This window comes from Zootoca vivipara, chromosome 1, assembly GCF_963506605.1.
Source record: "Zootoca vivipara chromosome 1, rZooViv1.1, whole genome shotgun sequence".
Taxonomy (NCBI): Eukaryota; Metazoa; Chordata; class Lepidosauria; order Squamata; family Lacertidae; genus Zootoca; species Zootoca vivipara.
Genome location: NC_083276.1, coordinates 45,887,354 through 45,903,349, shown reverse-complemented (window position 1 = coordinate 45,903,349; position 15,996 = coordinate 45,887,354). Strand labels below are relative to the sequence as shown.

The following is a 15,996-nucleotide window of genomic DNA, read 5'->3' as shown; positions in this document are numbered from 1 at the left end:
CCATTGCAACCACCGCCGGCAACACCAAAACAAAACGGACCCCGCCACCACCACAAAACAGTCAGGGTCCCGCCACCACCACTAAAAAAAATCCAACAACAACATCAAAGGTACGTCACACCCCCAAACCACTGTCTTCAACACAAAAACATCCCACAACCCACACCCACCATCAAGGAACACCCACCAACACCAACACCCCCCAACCCCCCCCCCAAAATCAACTCCACATAGGAATAACAACCTAAAACACAACCTCACATAACCAACGTACAGAAAAACCTCCAACCATCCAAACTTACACCACTAATCAAAAACCACACAACACATAAACTACAACCACATTCAAACCCATTACCATGTCCATGTAATACTAATTCACTTTAAAAAACACCCAATAAAAATAAGAACATAACCATACCCCATACTAACTAACACCAAACCCAAAACCAGAAAAAACCCACCAATCACAACACAACAAGACCCACCAATAAAACCCCCACAACCCACACAAAAATTCCACTACAAAGATTATTATCCACCTAAAACAAAACCTCACAAAACCAAAATAAAAAATAAAACCTCCAGGCAGCCACACTTGCACCACAACCCACACACAGAACAACCACATTCAAACCCCTTACCACCTCCAACTAACACTGAGTCAAAAACAAAGAACACCCTAAACAAAATCACAACACTAACCTCTATGCCTTACACAACAAATACTATACTGTACAAAAATATCCCTCATTCAGTTTATAAACAAATTTGGACAGGGTGGAGGGAATCACAGGGATGAACCAAGGGATGGGGGGGAGGGGACAGGATAGTTCATGGGTCGGGACATGGTGGGAACACTCACACAGATGACCTGGGAGTGGGAGGGGGCGGGATACGTCACGGATTGGGACAGGGTGGGGGGAATCACAGGGATGACCCACAGCAACGCGTGGCCGGGCCAGCCAGTAGAATCATAGAATTGTAGAATTTGAAGGGATCATGAAGGTCTTCTACTCCAGCCCCATGCAATGCAGGAATCAAATCCACAACCCTGAGATTAAAAGTCTCTGCTCTACTGACTTAATCTATTCTTTTTAATTTTGATTTTGATTTTAAAAAAGATGACGGCAACTGCAAATGTTTATTTATTTATTTATTTAATAAAATTTATATATCACTTGATTGTAGGGGGGGGGACTTCAAAGCAGTTTTGAAAAGTAATATATAGTTGAAATAGGTCACAAAGAGTTACAACATTACACTGCACACATATACAAACTGATTTAAATACATCTTTGGGATAATATGAATTTGTAGTAAATCAGCCAAAGTGTCTTGGTAGAACAAATTGTTTTATAGGCTTTAACAGACTAACTTTTTCTAATATTTTTTCTGGCCGAAAAACTGAAATGAGTGTGTGTGTGTGTTTTAGAGAGATACGTCCTGGTTTTGTACACTTGCCTTTTATTTGTAGGGAACCTCTGTAGAAACAAAGAAAGGTGGTTTTCTCCAATTACAGTGGAGACATGGATAGCTGAGGACCAGGCTCAAAACAGTGCCAGCTTGGACTCTGAGTAAGTGAAGACCTCAGACTACAAGCACTACAAGGCACTAAGCAAAAACTCCCCCCTCTTTTGCTAGATCTTTGTTTTTAGTTATCTGTGGTCTCCAGTGGGTGGAATGTTTTAATCCCGCCTTTTAAAAATGGGATTTTAGTTTAGATTTATCTTTGGTTTTTATTTTATTTTCTCCTGGTTTCAATGTACAGTATGTGTTTGTTTCTATATTATAAATCACTTTGGATTACTTTCTTTAAAGTGTGTGGAATAAATTAAATAAACAAATAAACATTTTGTCATTTTAGCATTGTTTTTGTTTCCATGGTTTCTGTATCCATTCTTCAGTTGCTTTGATATGAAGGCATGGAATCACTAAGATTACATAACGTTGTGATGCTCAGCTGTTAGAAATATTTTGTTGCCTTTTTACTGCTCTACAACTAGCATATTTTAGAACATCACCTCAGTTATTCAAATGGCATCAGTGGTTATGTTGGTTTCTGTGAGAATGGGATTTTATTCCGAGCCTGGCTTTTGTTGAAAGTATTTAGTTTGCTTCACAGATATTTCTTTTCCCCAGTGAGCTTGAGGGAGATACTTCTGAGAGTTAGAGAATACAGACATGAACACATTGCAGAGTTCTGCCCTGTTGTGCGTAGTAGACAAATGTAGGGCTTTTAAAACTTTAGAAACTTTAGAAATCTCTGCATAATGCTGTCCATTATTTCTGTGCATCTATTTGACACATTCAGTGTATTGTTCAATTCTCTGATTCAGTTGGGACAGGATTTTCTTCCTCTTTTACATATTCTTCATGTGTTTGTTCTGGTTTTTTTACAAACCGCTCTCTCAGAGGCTTGCGGAAATAAATACCCAGCCCAAGAATAGCAAGAACAGTAGAAACAAGAAATACAATTGCTGCTATAATTCCTATCATGGTGACACTACGCTGTGAAGCCTTCCCTGGTGGAGGAGGTCCACTGTCAATGCTGCCACCATTACCTTTGTTTTGACAGTCTGGAGGGGCCCAGCCATTATCACAGTGACAATGTTTGTGAGAGTTGCATATTCCTCGATTATGACACTTTGTGACATTGCAATCATATTTCAAGAGGGACACACTCTTGCACTCCGCATTAATGCACATCATTTCTGTGCCACAAGGAGTCCCATCTCTCACTGCTCCAATATCAGGTATCTCCATTCCAGCATGGTAATCTGTACTCCAGCATTTCCTATTGCCAAGGGGCGTATTAATTATGGTTCTGTGTTCCTCCAAAGAAGGTACTGCATCAATATTTTCACACTGGATTCGGCCGCATAAGATGTTCTGAGTATCACATTTCTTATAAGTGTCATGTATAAGCCCACAGTTTCCAAAGCGATCACCTCGAGCATTCATTTCACTAAAACAATCCTTTGATGCACTGATTGCTTTGATCCCAAAGATCATTCTGCACTGCCTGTTGTGAGTTGTGCAATTCCCATGATAACAGTATACACCATCACTACACGGGGCACCATCTTGTACATAAACATCTTCAGGACACCATTCTGAAGTCCCATTGCAGTACTCAGGGAGATCACAACTGCTGACCGGTTCTCTGCAAACCTTATGAACTGGAAGATACTGACACTCACTACAACACTGTCCAAAAGCACAAGCAGCACTTGGACTCAACATGCAATCAGACTGGCAACATGGATCCAACTTGCATTGATCAGGTGAACCACAATCACATTCCTCTCCATCTTCCACTACTTCATTTCCACAGTATGCAAATTTATATATTTTATCGGAGTCTGGTGGAATTAGCAAACATTGTCTGTTTCTTATGTTGAAATATTCTTTATAACTACAGTTGCTAAACTTATCAGAGGTTGTTTGATATTCAGCCATTATACAAGAACTTCGACCACAAGTACAGTATTTTTCATCATGTTTCATTCCAAGATTGTGTCCTAATTCATGGGAAAAGGTGTGAGAAATAAGGAACAAACTGGTAGTCACATATGATTCAACACCAGATGCCCAATGGGTATTACAAACTGTATTTATGAACGCTAATCCAAGTGTACTTCCATAACTCTTATATATAAATAAGTGAGCAGCGTCAAGTTGCATACGTTTACTTAGTGAACTTTTTAAATAGCTGGTGAACATATTATGAGTGTCATCTATGCTGTTAACAATTTTTATGAGGTTTTTTTCTGTCCATATCTCCAAGCCAGCTATAGAAATCTCAAGAGACAGTGGCTCATATATTGAGTTTGCAGTATGGATGATATCCATAACTTGCCTAGCAACACGACTTTCATTTCTGCCAAACTGGACATATCGTTCATGTTCTATCACGATTGCAACCTCTACATACCTGGTGTGTGACCACCAGGCTCCTCTAGCAGCACTTTCAGTCCATACTTTCATTTTGTTTTGGAACATGGCCTCTTGGCGCCTTTGCTTTTCCTTTGTTAGCCCACACCTCATGCGAACAGCACCTTCAATTCCCTCCAATCTGTACACCACATGTTGAGGAGTACCAGGTGCCTGAACAGGTTCAATTTCAAAGGTGTAATTTTCTAAGTGAAGCAGACCCCTGAGGCCCCCCGAGCAAGTGCTGAGGGTGACCCTAGAGGAAGGCTTGTCTTGTACAAAGCCATGGTAGAAGCAGTCATCTTTGATGAAAGGATAGTCCACCTGGAGGTCTCCCTCCTTACTGTATGTGATGACAGTGAAGTGTTTAGGGACAAAGCTCTTCTTTTTCCTGAGCATCACCACAAGACCCTTCCCCTCAATCTGCAGCAGGTATGTGACATCATGAGTTTCATGTTCTCCATATCGGGGAGTAAGTTTCCTTGGGATGATCACTTCATAAGAAGCATATCTAAAACCCTGTGGTGGCTTCTGACCTGCATTCTCACATAACACGTTCCATGAGATCAGCACCAGTAGCCAGGCAAGATTGCTAGTCATTTTCCTTGATCGGTGAAATAATTCACTAGACCACTCCACTCTTGCTTGTCTTTCTCAATAGGGAAGCTTCTTGTGGGTGCAAGGCAAGATAGGAAGAAGGCTGCATGTTAGATAGAGGAGAAGGATTCTGTCTATAGCAACTGTCAGGAGATTTCCCTTTGGAATGTGGGCGGAGCTTGGTTATTAACAAGACGGAATGGGGAGAGAATGGAAAGGGTGGGGGAGAACCTAGAAGATGGTTAGCAAAAAGGGCAGTTACAGGAAGGACAGGATGTTCTGAAGACAATTTTTGGGCCAAGATGTTAGGGGAGTGAAAAATAACCAAAATCACTAACCTCATACTAATACAATATATACGGTATGAATTCTATTTAAGAGAGGCTCCTTGGGGGATGTTACTATCTTGCTTGCACTGGAGTGATCCTCTTCACAGATAATCTTAAGCTCCCCAAGCACAATGCTATAGTGAGACATCAAAGTAAATGGTCATAGCCTGAGGACTTGTCATGATTTTAATTAATAACTTACAAAATTTCAGGGTAGGGAGGAGGTCACTGAGGTAACAGAGGGGCTGTTAAAAAGGGGGTTTGTATACTTGAACGTGATTCATCAAATCATGATGTGCTGTGTATAAAGGCTGTTCTGCTGCTAGAATCTGCTGTTCCCATTACCACAGACAAGATAACTTTACAATTAGATGACCCTTGCACTTGGTTTGGTAGCTGCAGCTAGTACAAAATGCAGCTGCTAGGTGGCTTAGTGGTCAGTGTAGTGGTCAGTGTTAGAAACTCATGTATATAAGCCAGGCAGTAAATGGCTCCTTAAACCAAGGTTACATTCGCCAAAATGTAATGTCTAGTTCCCATTTTAGCATCAGGTGGCTCTAAATTCTTATTTTTCAAATGATGGACTGACTGTGATTATCAGTTAAATTTCTGGCTAGTTCAGATGACTACCTTGAGCTGGGTTAAGAAATTTAAGGACTTAAAGAAGAAAAGTCACCTTTATCCAAGTACAAATCACATATATATTGGCCTATTCCAACCTCTTTTTCTTATTGGTGAAACAGACCATTCATAATGTTCAGATATTCTTCAGAAATGTGAGGTAAGTGAAAACAAGCTATAATAATGAACTATAACAGTGTTCACTGCTCCTGCTCAGGCTGCACAGAAAAAAGCATTTTGGTTCCTGAAATTAATTCCAATTGTGTAAATAAAATATAACTGATAGAATGACTTGCCTGTCTGACCCCCATGCACCTTCCTTCCTGCTTGCTTGCTCTCTTCCATGCTCACATAGGGGAAACAACGGCAGAAAGGCAACTCTAGATAGATAGATAGATAGATAGATAGATAGATAGATAGATAGATAGATATAGATGACAGATAGATAGATAGATGACAAATTGACAGATAGATAAGTAGGTAGGTAGGTAGGTAGGTAGGTAGGTAGGTAGGTAGGTAGATAGATGATAGATAGATAGATATTCCAGTCACCTATCTGTGTTACGAAGTCTATATGGACCACCCTCAATGTAAGACAAATAATCTATCATTAGAATTCTGGAGCTTCACAATAACCTTATACAACTGGCGTATCTACATCACTTTTTCAGGATGAGGGAATTTGACAAAAATAAATTTTTAAAAATAAATTTTATTTCAAAGATTGTAATGTATGTCCAAATTGGACATTTTTTTATTTTTCTCCTATTTCCATGACTAAATGGAGTTGAAATGGCTTAATGTATTATTATTTTGTCCATATCAGCTGTCCATACAGTTATCTTTCTTGAGGATTTATTCAGAAGAGATTATTCAGAAAATTAAGAAATCTCATTTAATGGACCTCTGAGCCATTTTACACCTATATCAGATAAAAAATGCAGGCATTTTGCTTTCAGTTCTTAAGCACTGTTTTTTTCACATTTTTAAATAAACAAATAAATAAATGTTTCTTATTGGTAAGATTGTTTTATATTTTGTCCATATAACATTAATATTTTTGCTTCCACAGTTCTCTGTATCTTTTTAGGTCCCTTTGATATGATGGTTTGAATTTGCTTATTAGCAACCCAATGATACAGGAAGCAAATAGTGATAAAAGACTAGACACTAGATTATTTATGTTTAATGATACACAATTCTTCATGTAAGGCATATTGTCATACAGAAGATAACTTAATGTGACTTTAAAATAAGTACTTTTTTATTTATGTAAAATAAATTATGGTAATATTACATTGCTTAAAGTTGCTTCATTTTCTTCAAAATTTGAAAACATTGTCATTGTAGTTGCACTGAAAAACAATCAAATTAGTGTATGCCATTGGCCACCCTCTTTGCTACTTCCAGACTATCTAGTTGCGAAAAAGAACATGTAAGTTCCATAGCATATCTTAATTTCCTGGTTTTGAAGATAAAGGTTTTGAGATAAAGAGTCTCTGCCCTACTGACAATCTATTCTTTTTAATTTTGATTTTGATTTTAAAAAAGATGATGGCAACTGCAAATGTTTATTTATTTAATAAAATTTATATACTACTTGATTGTGTGTGGGGGGGGTCCTCAATGCAGTTTTGAAAAGTAATATATAGTTGAAATAGGTCACAAAGAGTTACAACATTACACTGCACACATATACAAACTGATTTAAATACAAAACCTCCGATCACAAAACCTACAGGGCATTTCTCTAGCGAAAGGGGAACGAGCTGCAGCACAGGAAGAAGGCAAAGGAAGATCAGCTGAAAGGTGCTGACAGCTGTCACCGCCTCTCAGATGATCTTCCTTTGCCTTCTTCCTGCGCTGCAGCTCGTTCCCCTTTGTGTTCCTCTGGTCTCTGCCGGTGAGGGGCAACCGGCAGAGACCAGGGGAACACAAAGGCTGTAGCGCGGGAAGAAGGGGGGGGGAGAAGTGGATTCTTCCCCCCACCGCCAAGCCAGTCCACGGCGGGGGCTTTTTGGATCCTCCGCTTCCCCCCCCACTGCCTGACGAGGCGGGGAAGGGACGATCCCGGGCAGTGTGTGGTGGGGGAGAGTGGAGGATCCAAAAAGCAGAGGATCCGACACTGCGGGGATGGGACGAGGCTGGAGAAGCCTTGTCTGATCCCAGGCAGTGTGTGGTGGGGGAAAGCAGAGGATTCTCCACTCCCCCCCCCCACCGCCCGACACTGCGGGGATGTGACGAGGCTGGAGAAGTCTTGTCCGATCCCGGGCAGTGTGTGGTGGGGGAAAGCGGAGGATTCTCCGCTCCCCCCACCGCCCGACACTGTGAGGATGGGACGAGGCTTCTCCAGCCTCGTCTGATCCCCGGACAGTGGGGGGGAAGCGGAGGATCCTGCGCTTCCCACCGCCCGACACGGGCTTGCTAGGCGCCATTGGAATGGCGGCTAGCAAGCCTACTGTTGCGAGGGGGTGGCGGAAGCAGCGCCCAAAATGAGCCCTTTCGGGCGCTGCTCCCACCGCCCACCCCCTCACCTGGGCGGGCTTGCTAGGCGCTGTTGGAACAGTGGCTAGCAAGCCTGCTTTTGCGGGGGGCGGCGAAACACCCCCGCACCGGCGCGCTTTGGCCCCATCACCCGGAGCCAAAGCGCGCCGGTGCGGGGACGTTTTCGCTGGCTGCCTTCCCCAATTCAAGGGGAAGGCAGCCAGCGAAACACCCCCGCACCGGCGCACTTCGGCCCCATCACCCGGAGCCAAAGCCCGCCAGTGCGGGGACGTTTTCGCTGGCTGCCGAAAGCCCCGCTTTCCCCTCAGCCCGTCCGACACAGCGCAGATAGGAGGAGGCTTCTCCTCCGATCCCGCTGTGTCGGACGGGGTGGGGGGAAAGCTGGCGGCAGGGGGAGAGGAAGGAAGGAAGAGAAAGGGCTGCTTTCTCTTCCTTCGTTCCTCTCCCCCCCCCCCCCGCCCAACAGAGCCCGCATCTGAAGGGGGTTCGGAAGCCCTGTCAAATGCCGGCTGTCGGGCGAGGCGGTGGCACACACCTCTCTTGGCTCGGGGAAGGCAGGCAGGCAAGAGAACAAGCACCTGCCTGCCTTCCCCGAGCCAAAAGAGCAAGTACCGCTGCCGCCGCCAGGCCCCCAGAGCCCATAGGAACGCATTAATTGACTTTTGATGCGTTCCTATGGGAAACGGTGCCTTGCTACACAAAATTTTTGTAGGACGAATTGAGTCCTGGAACGAATTAATTTCGTCTAGCGAGGCACCACTGTACATCTTGGGGATAATAGGAATTTGTAGTAAATCAGCCAGAGTCTCTTGGTAGAACAAATTGTTTTATGGGCTTTAACAGACTAACTGTTTCTAATACTTTTTTCCGGCCGAAAAACATGTTATCTCTGAAATGAGTGTTTGTTTGTTTTTACAGAGGTAGGTCCTGGTTTTGTACACTTGCCTTTTATTTGTAGGGAACCTCTGTAGAAACAAAGAAAGGTGGCTTTCTCCATTTACAGTGGAGACATGGATAGCTGAGGACCAGGCTCAAAACAGTGCGAGCTTGGACTCTGAGCAAGTGCCGACCTCAGACTACAATGCACTACAGGTGTACCTCGGGTTAATAACTTAATTCGTTCTGGAGGTCCGTTCTTAACCTGAAACTGTTCTTAACCTGAGGTACCACTTTAGCTAATGGGACCTCCTGCTGCCGCCGCGCCACCAAAGCACGATTTCTGTTGTCATCCTGAAGCAAAGTTCTTAACCGGAGTTACTATTTCTGGGTTAGCGGAGACTGTAACCTGAAGCGTCTGTAACCTGAGGTACCACTGTATATACCAGCTCCACACATCAGCCTTCAGGTGTTGTTGAGCTACAACTCCCATCATCCCTGACCACTGGTCCTAGTAGTAGCTAGGGATGATGGAAATTGTAGTGCAACATCTGGGGATTCGCGTTTGAGAAAGGAACACATCTATATATGCACACACACATATATTCACAGTTCTCTTTTCTACCCCTGTTTAAAAACATTCTTATTTAGACAAACCTACCCAGGTGCTTAGAAAGTTGAGGTAATTGTAACCAGTTTTAGTATTTTTACTTTTGCACATTTTAAAGTAGGGTTGTAATTATTATTATTTTTGCTTTTACTGGCTTGTCTGTTGTAAACCACTTTGGGGATTTTTACAATAAAGCAGTGTATAGATTTTATACAATAAATAAACAAACAAACACATAAACACACACACACACACGTAGTATAGTATTTCATCATCATAGAATGGTAGAGTTGGGAGGAATCCTGAGGGTCATCTAGTCCAGCCTCCTGCAATGGCAGTATGTGTGTGTGGGGAGAGAGAGAGAGAAAACACGTAGTATTCCATCATAGATGCCTATTGTTTTAACTATAAAATTGTTAACTGGATTTGAGTACTGTAAATCTTACTCAGCCACATAAGTAGGAATGCCAAGCGGAAACTAACAAGTATTATTCTTAATGATGTTTGAATGAACGAACTCATTTTTAATCTACCATAGAATGGAATACCTTATAGGTAATCCATTCACGAATAGTATGAATGGAAGGGTGGGGTAGGGTGAAAGATACCAAAACTACTTTCCAATCAAGTGGATGTCAAGCCTGTTTCAACCTTTTAACTCCCCATATATTTTGTTCCTTTGTTTTTGATATACCGTAATATGCCTCACCCAAAGAGTGATTTTTTTATTAAAAAAAAGGGGGGGGAAGAATACCAAATCGTTTCACAGAACTTTGCACTCTTATATAGAGTAAAGTCATCCTAACTTCTAGTAAGAGTTCTAAGTCAGGGGTCCCCAGACTACAGCCCCCGGGCCGGATGCAGCCCAATTGGCCTCCCAATCTGGCCCGCGACGACCCCCGCCGCCCGCTGCCTGCTCTTGCGGAGCACTGCACGGCGGTGCACTTCCAGATCTGAAAAAAAATAACCGAAAATCGTTTCTGCGCATGCGTATGGGCCTCTCCCGACCCAGAAGAGGTCATTTCCAGTGCACTTCTGTGGGAATATACACAGGAAACACTCTGTGGGAAAATACACAGGAAACACTCTGTGGGAATGTACAAATGGAGTTCTCTGTGTAAGGCACAGGTTTATTGGGGAGTAATCAATCAAGTGATTTACCACAGGACCACAGGACCACTGGCGCCAGCCTGTCTGTTTACACATCTTCCTTGTTTGCATGAGTCATGTATAGGTTAAAAGGTTAATGTTTTTTACAAGGAAACCATCCATAATAAAGGAGCTGAGGCTGAGAGGCAGGCAGCACTTCGCTCAGCACTCTGCTCATGCTCTCAATCTGAAACTCCTGACTCTCGTCTCGTGATTTCCTCGCACCTAAGAGTCGGCTGGTTCTCCGACAAGTGGTGCCCCGTGTGAGGCCAAAAAGTTCTACGCCATTGTTGAAAGGACGCACGTCGTGGTCCTGCATCAGCTACTCACCCGCCCGGCAAGGGTTCAGACGTCTACCTCATCTCAGGATCCCCGGTGAGTTAGCTCCCAGCTGTTGCTTATCTTTCTCTTCCTGCATTTACAATGGGCACTTCGCTTTCCGTGCCACAGAAACGTTTTCTTCAAGACTTAAAATACCTGCTGACTTCTAACAATCAGCATGCCTCAGAAGACGATCTTATTGCTTTTATTCATACTGCTTATGAGCACTGTCCATGGTTTCCGGAGGATGGAACTTGGGAATTAGATTTTTGGGACAAACTTGGTGAACATTTTCATGCTCATCCCAGCATTGGAGTACGTGTCTTAACTACATGGGGAAAAATAAGAGCATGCTTGGCACTAGTCGTGCCAAAGAATATCTCTCTGGCAGCTGCTTCCAGCCTCCCCTCTGCACCGCCCGCATGCACGCCTCCCCCACTGAAGCCTTCTGTTTCTCCGGCATTGCCTGCCCCCATCCCTCCTGGTCCGGACCCACCTAATTTAACTCCGCCAGGAAAACAGCAACTTTCTTTGTCTGCCACCCCACCCCCTCCAGCCTATGTCTCTCAGGTTTTGCCTGCATTTCAAAGTACCATGCCCACTGTGAAGCAGGAGGGGGGGAATACTACAAAGCTCCAGGAATCTCTTAAAGCAGCAGCTCCTTTGCTGGCTTTTGAGTCTACTGTGATTGTGCCTGCGGGACCTGGGGGTGGGGCACCACGGCACGAGCAATTTGAACTCCGATACATCAAAGAATTGTATCAGTCAGTAAGAGACAATGGATTGCATTCCCCGTATACTCTTGGTCTCTTTGGCACTATTTTTCAACAGCAATTATTGCCAGAGGTTATTAAATTACTGGCTAGAACAGTGCTCAAACCAAATCAAATGATAATTTTTATGCAAAGTTGGACCTGGGCTTGTCAACGCCGAGTCCATGATATCCAAACATATTTGAATAATGCTACACTGGCAGCACATGCCAATGCCTTTGCAGCTCTGGCAGCAGGGGCACCCCCCCTCCCTCCCCCTGTTATGTTAACACCTGGAGACGTCCTGGATGGTCTCACAGGGGCTGGGAATTTTTTAACAACTGCGCAGCAATTGGCTCTGGATCCTCAGTACTGGGACGCCACAAATTCAGCTGCCCAGGAGGCTTTGATGTCTGTTCCTCCTGTGAAGTTAGGAAAAGGGGGGCGATGGGGGAGCGTGCAGCAAGGACCCACTGAACCTTATGGCGCTTTCATAAATAGACTGTACAATACCCTTAAACGCCAGGTTCAAGATACAGCAGCGCAAGGAGTAATCATCAGACAATTAGCCTTTGATAATGCCAATGATGACTGTAAACAATCTTTGCGCCCGCTGGTAGCTACACCTAATGTGGCAATAGCCGACATGTTAAAAGCCTGTCAATCAATCGGCTCTGAATCCCACACAGCAAAATTGCTTGCCGCTAAAGACATTCCTGAAACATGGGTGCACCAGCTGACAGAGGATCTCACCTCTGCAGGGCTTAAAATCGCCCCGGAAAAAATTCAACGCACCCTGCCTATCACATACCTGGAACACAAGGATACGCAACAAGCAGCACCCCCCCTGATACTGCAGCTGCATTTTCCAGCTGTACTCTGGCTGGTGGATCTACAACTGCTGTTAGGACATTCGAATTGGGCAAAATCATACATAGACTTACCAACGTGTGTACTATCACCTCTGTACAATGCCCTGAAAGGACACAAGCAACCGGCAGACATCACACCGGTAACCCAGGATATGCCTGGCAACGAATCAGCCCTGGCAACGATTAATCACCATTTGCAAAAATCTATGGTGGATCGCCTGGATTCCACAGGACTATTGTCATTGGCTGTTTTTGCCACAAAATTGCTGCCCACAGCTGTTCTCTACCGGCCTGCAGAATTTTCTCAGTCTCGCGTTTGTCTTGTTGAATGGCTACACTTGCCACATGCACCACTGCGAAATGTCTATACTTTTCCAGCAGCTGTTATGGACGTTGTTATCAAGGGAAGACAACGTGTTGTGGCATTGATTTTTCTTTCCTCTGTCTCCTATTCCCCCTCCCCTATCCCCTTTGCTCTCACCTTCTTCACAGATGGGACAAAGACGAGGGGGGTGGTTGTGTGGAGGGAGGAGGGGGCCTGGAAGACAAGATTTACAACGGAGCAGAACTCCGCTCAGCGTTCTGAATTGGCTGTGGTGATCTTGGCATTTGATCTGTTTCAGAATGTGAAGTTTAACCTGATTGTTGATACTCAGTATGTCTCCAGATTTTTAACATTCTTGTCAGTGGCATACATTATCCTGCTCTGGATGATGATTTTGTTGCAATTGTTTCTCTCTTTGCAGCGTCTGCTACAGGCTCGTAGCCACTCCTTTTTCGTGGCCCACCTGCGTTCTCATTCTAATCTGCCAGGATTTCTGGCACATGGCAAGGCTGTAGCAGATGCTGCCTTGAAGCAAGAGCGGGTCTTTTCTTTGTTTTCTGACCCTCTGCTGAGCCATGCCACCTTTCACCAATCTGCCAAGGTTCTTGCCAAGTCTTTTCAAACATCAATTTCTCAGGCACGAGACGTTGTCTCGCAATGTTCTTCTTGTTCTAAAGCCCCTACCATGATTCCTTTTGATGCTGTCAATCCCAGAGGGATTGCCCCTCTCTCAATTTGGCAAATGGATGTCACTCTCACCCCGTTGTTAGCCTCTTTTTTCAAGACTGCACCTCACGGTGGACACGTCTTTGGGCTTCATCTGGGCGACGCCCTTAAAAGGGGAGACAGCCAGGCACGTAATACAGCACACTCTGCGCTGTTTTTCGGTCATGGGAAAGCCTAGCAGCATCAAAACGGATAATGGCCCAGCGTATATTTCTAAGCGATTTTCTGATTTCTGTGAATTGTGGAATGTGAAATTAACTCATGGTATTCCTTTTAATTCTACAGGACAAGCAATTGTTGAGCATTCAACTTTTAAATCTCTGCTTTTTCCACAACTTAGTGGAAAGAACGCTCCTATTGCTGAAATACCTAATATTGTGCATCAAGTGCTTTTTAATCTTTTATATCTGCATGATAAGCAGCTTCCTCCAGCAGAATTACATTTTAGAAAAGAGGAGGATCTGCCTTGCTCCCTTGTGTCTTTCAGGAAACATCCGGATCCAGCATGGCGTGGCCCTGTACTGCTGATTACCTGGGGACATGGATATGCCATCGATGGGGACCCTCTGTGGGTGCCAGCACGCTGTGTACGACCCTGGCAATCATCTACAGCTTCTTCTTCAGCCCATTCAGTCGCAGATGCCGCTGAGGGAGGAGGCAGACCTTTCTACACTCTTTCTGGAGGACAGCACCTGTCACCCGGTCTGACACACCATTGCACCTGGCGGCATCGTGCTCTAAATATGGCTGCACTCCGTTAAGATCACCTTCCATTTATTCGATCTGCAAGCCATAATCGCTCTAGGCGTGCTGCCATTTTACAGAAGTATCAAAGACATGACTCTTATCATTCCATATGGGATAATAATACCTATGTACAGGATATTTCTCAGTTTGCGAAATTGCTTAACTATTCTGATTGTTGGATTTGCTTACATATTCCCTCGTAGTCAAGACATTAGGGTATATTACTGCATGGTATTCCTATTAATGATTCTTTTAGAATTAGTAATAATATGAGAGATAATCGTATTAGTTCACCCCCTGTTATATTATCATTATTAGAAGTAGCTCCACGATGTTTTCATTTTAATCACGATAGTAGCAGATTTTTAGGTCCTTATCCTTATTGTAATTGGACTTATGAGTATGTTAATGGTAGCTCTTGTTTTCTTAACGTCACTACCCAAAGCGGCAGGCCCAAGGTAACAATTAATAATGTTACCAGATACATGACATATTACCAACAGGCTACATGCCGTGATTTTCATTCATGGTTTGATTGGATGAAAAAGAGTTGGAGATCCACATGCGTGTTACAATCAAATCTGTGGCTTTTGTGTGGTAAGAAAGCATACAAAGAGATTCCCTCTGCTTTTTCAGGGACTTGCACTCTAGGGGTAGTGATACCACTGGTGTATAAGTTAGATGCTCTTCCTCGCACCTGCTTGCGCAATAAACACGAAGTCAATGCCCCTATAACACAATATATTGATACTCAGATAGCTCGTAGTATTTTGCCATTATTAGGAGTAGCAATGAATTATAGAGATTTGCATCACTTAGCTAACTGGACAGAGGCTTTGTTCAATGACACAGTTAAAGGCATGAAATTGATCAATACAGAATTACAGGATGTGATTTTAGCCTCGAAAAGAGGCGTATGTGCCTTAATACATAGTCATTGTTGCATGTATGTGCAAGATAATGGTCCTAACATTACTCATACTATACAAGAAATGGAGAACTTGGTGGCTGCACGGCCCTTGCAACCTGCCATGGGTTTTGATCCATGGGAATGGCTGCTGTCTTGGTTGCCTAACGGTGCCTGGATCAGGAAAACACTTTTGACGCTTATAGGATTAGCCTGTGGCTTGGTTATGTTATGTTGCTGCATTCAATGTTTACCCTCCCTCTTTGGTCAATGCATGACCTGGTTTCAGGCTGCACACCTCTCCACTGGAATTTCACATGGAGCCTTCATTGCGAGGTATCAGCGACTCCCTATCTGGCTTCCCACGTGTTAATTTACCCTGTTGCTTAAAAATAAAAAGAAAGAGGTGATGTGGGAATATACACAGGAAACACTCTGTGGGAAAATACACAGGAAACACTCTGTGGGAATGTACAAATGGAGTTCTCTGTGTAAGGCACAGGTTTATTGGGGAGTAATCAATCAAGTGATTTACCACAGGACCACAGGACCACTGGCGCCAGCCTGTCTGTTTACACATCTTCCTTGTTTGCATGAGTCATGTATAGGTTAAAAGGTTAATGTTTTTTACAAGGAAACCATCCATAATAAAGGAGCTGAGGCTGAGAGGCAGGCAGCACTTCGCTCAGCACTCTGCTCATGCTCTCAATCTGAAACTCCTGA

The 15,996-nt window shown here is 43.8% G+C and overlaps 1 protein-coding gene across 1 annotated transcript; it reads right to left on the bottom strand.

Annotated features, from left to right (window-relative positions):
• Positions 1 to 1,042: 1,042 nt before the first annotated feature.
• Positions 1,043 to 4,822, bottom strand: LOC118083991 (disintegrin and metalloproteinase domain-containing protein 20-like). Its single transcript, XM_035113203.2, has one exon. The coding sequence runs from the start codon at positions 4,534 to 4,536 to the stop codon at positions 2,323 to 2,325; it is 2,214 nt and encodes a 737-aa protein (XP_034969094.2). The 5' UTR covers positions 4,537 to 4,822; the 3' UTR covers positions 1,043 to 2,322.
• Positions 4,823 to 15,996: the final 11,174 nt, after the last annotated feature.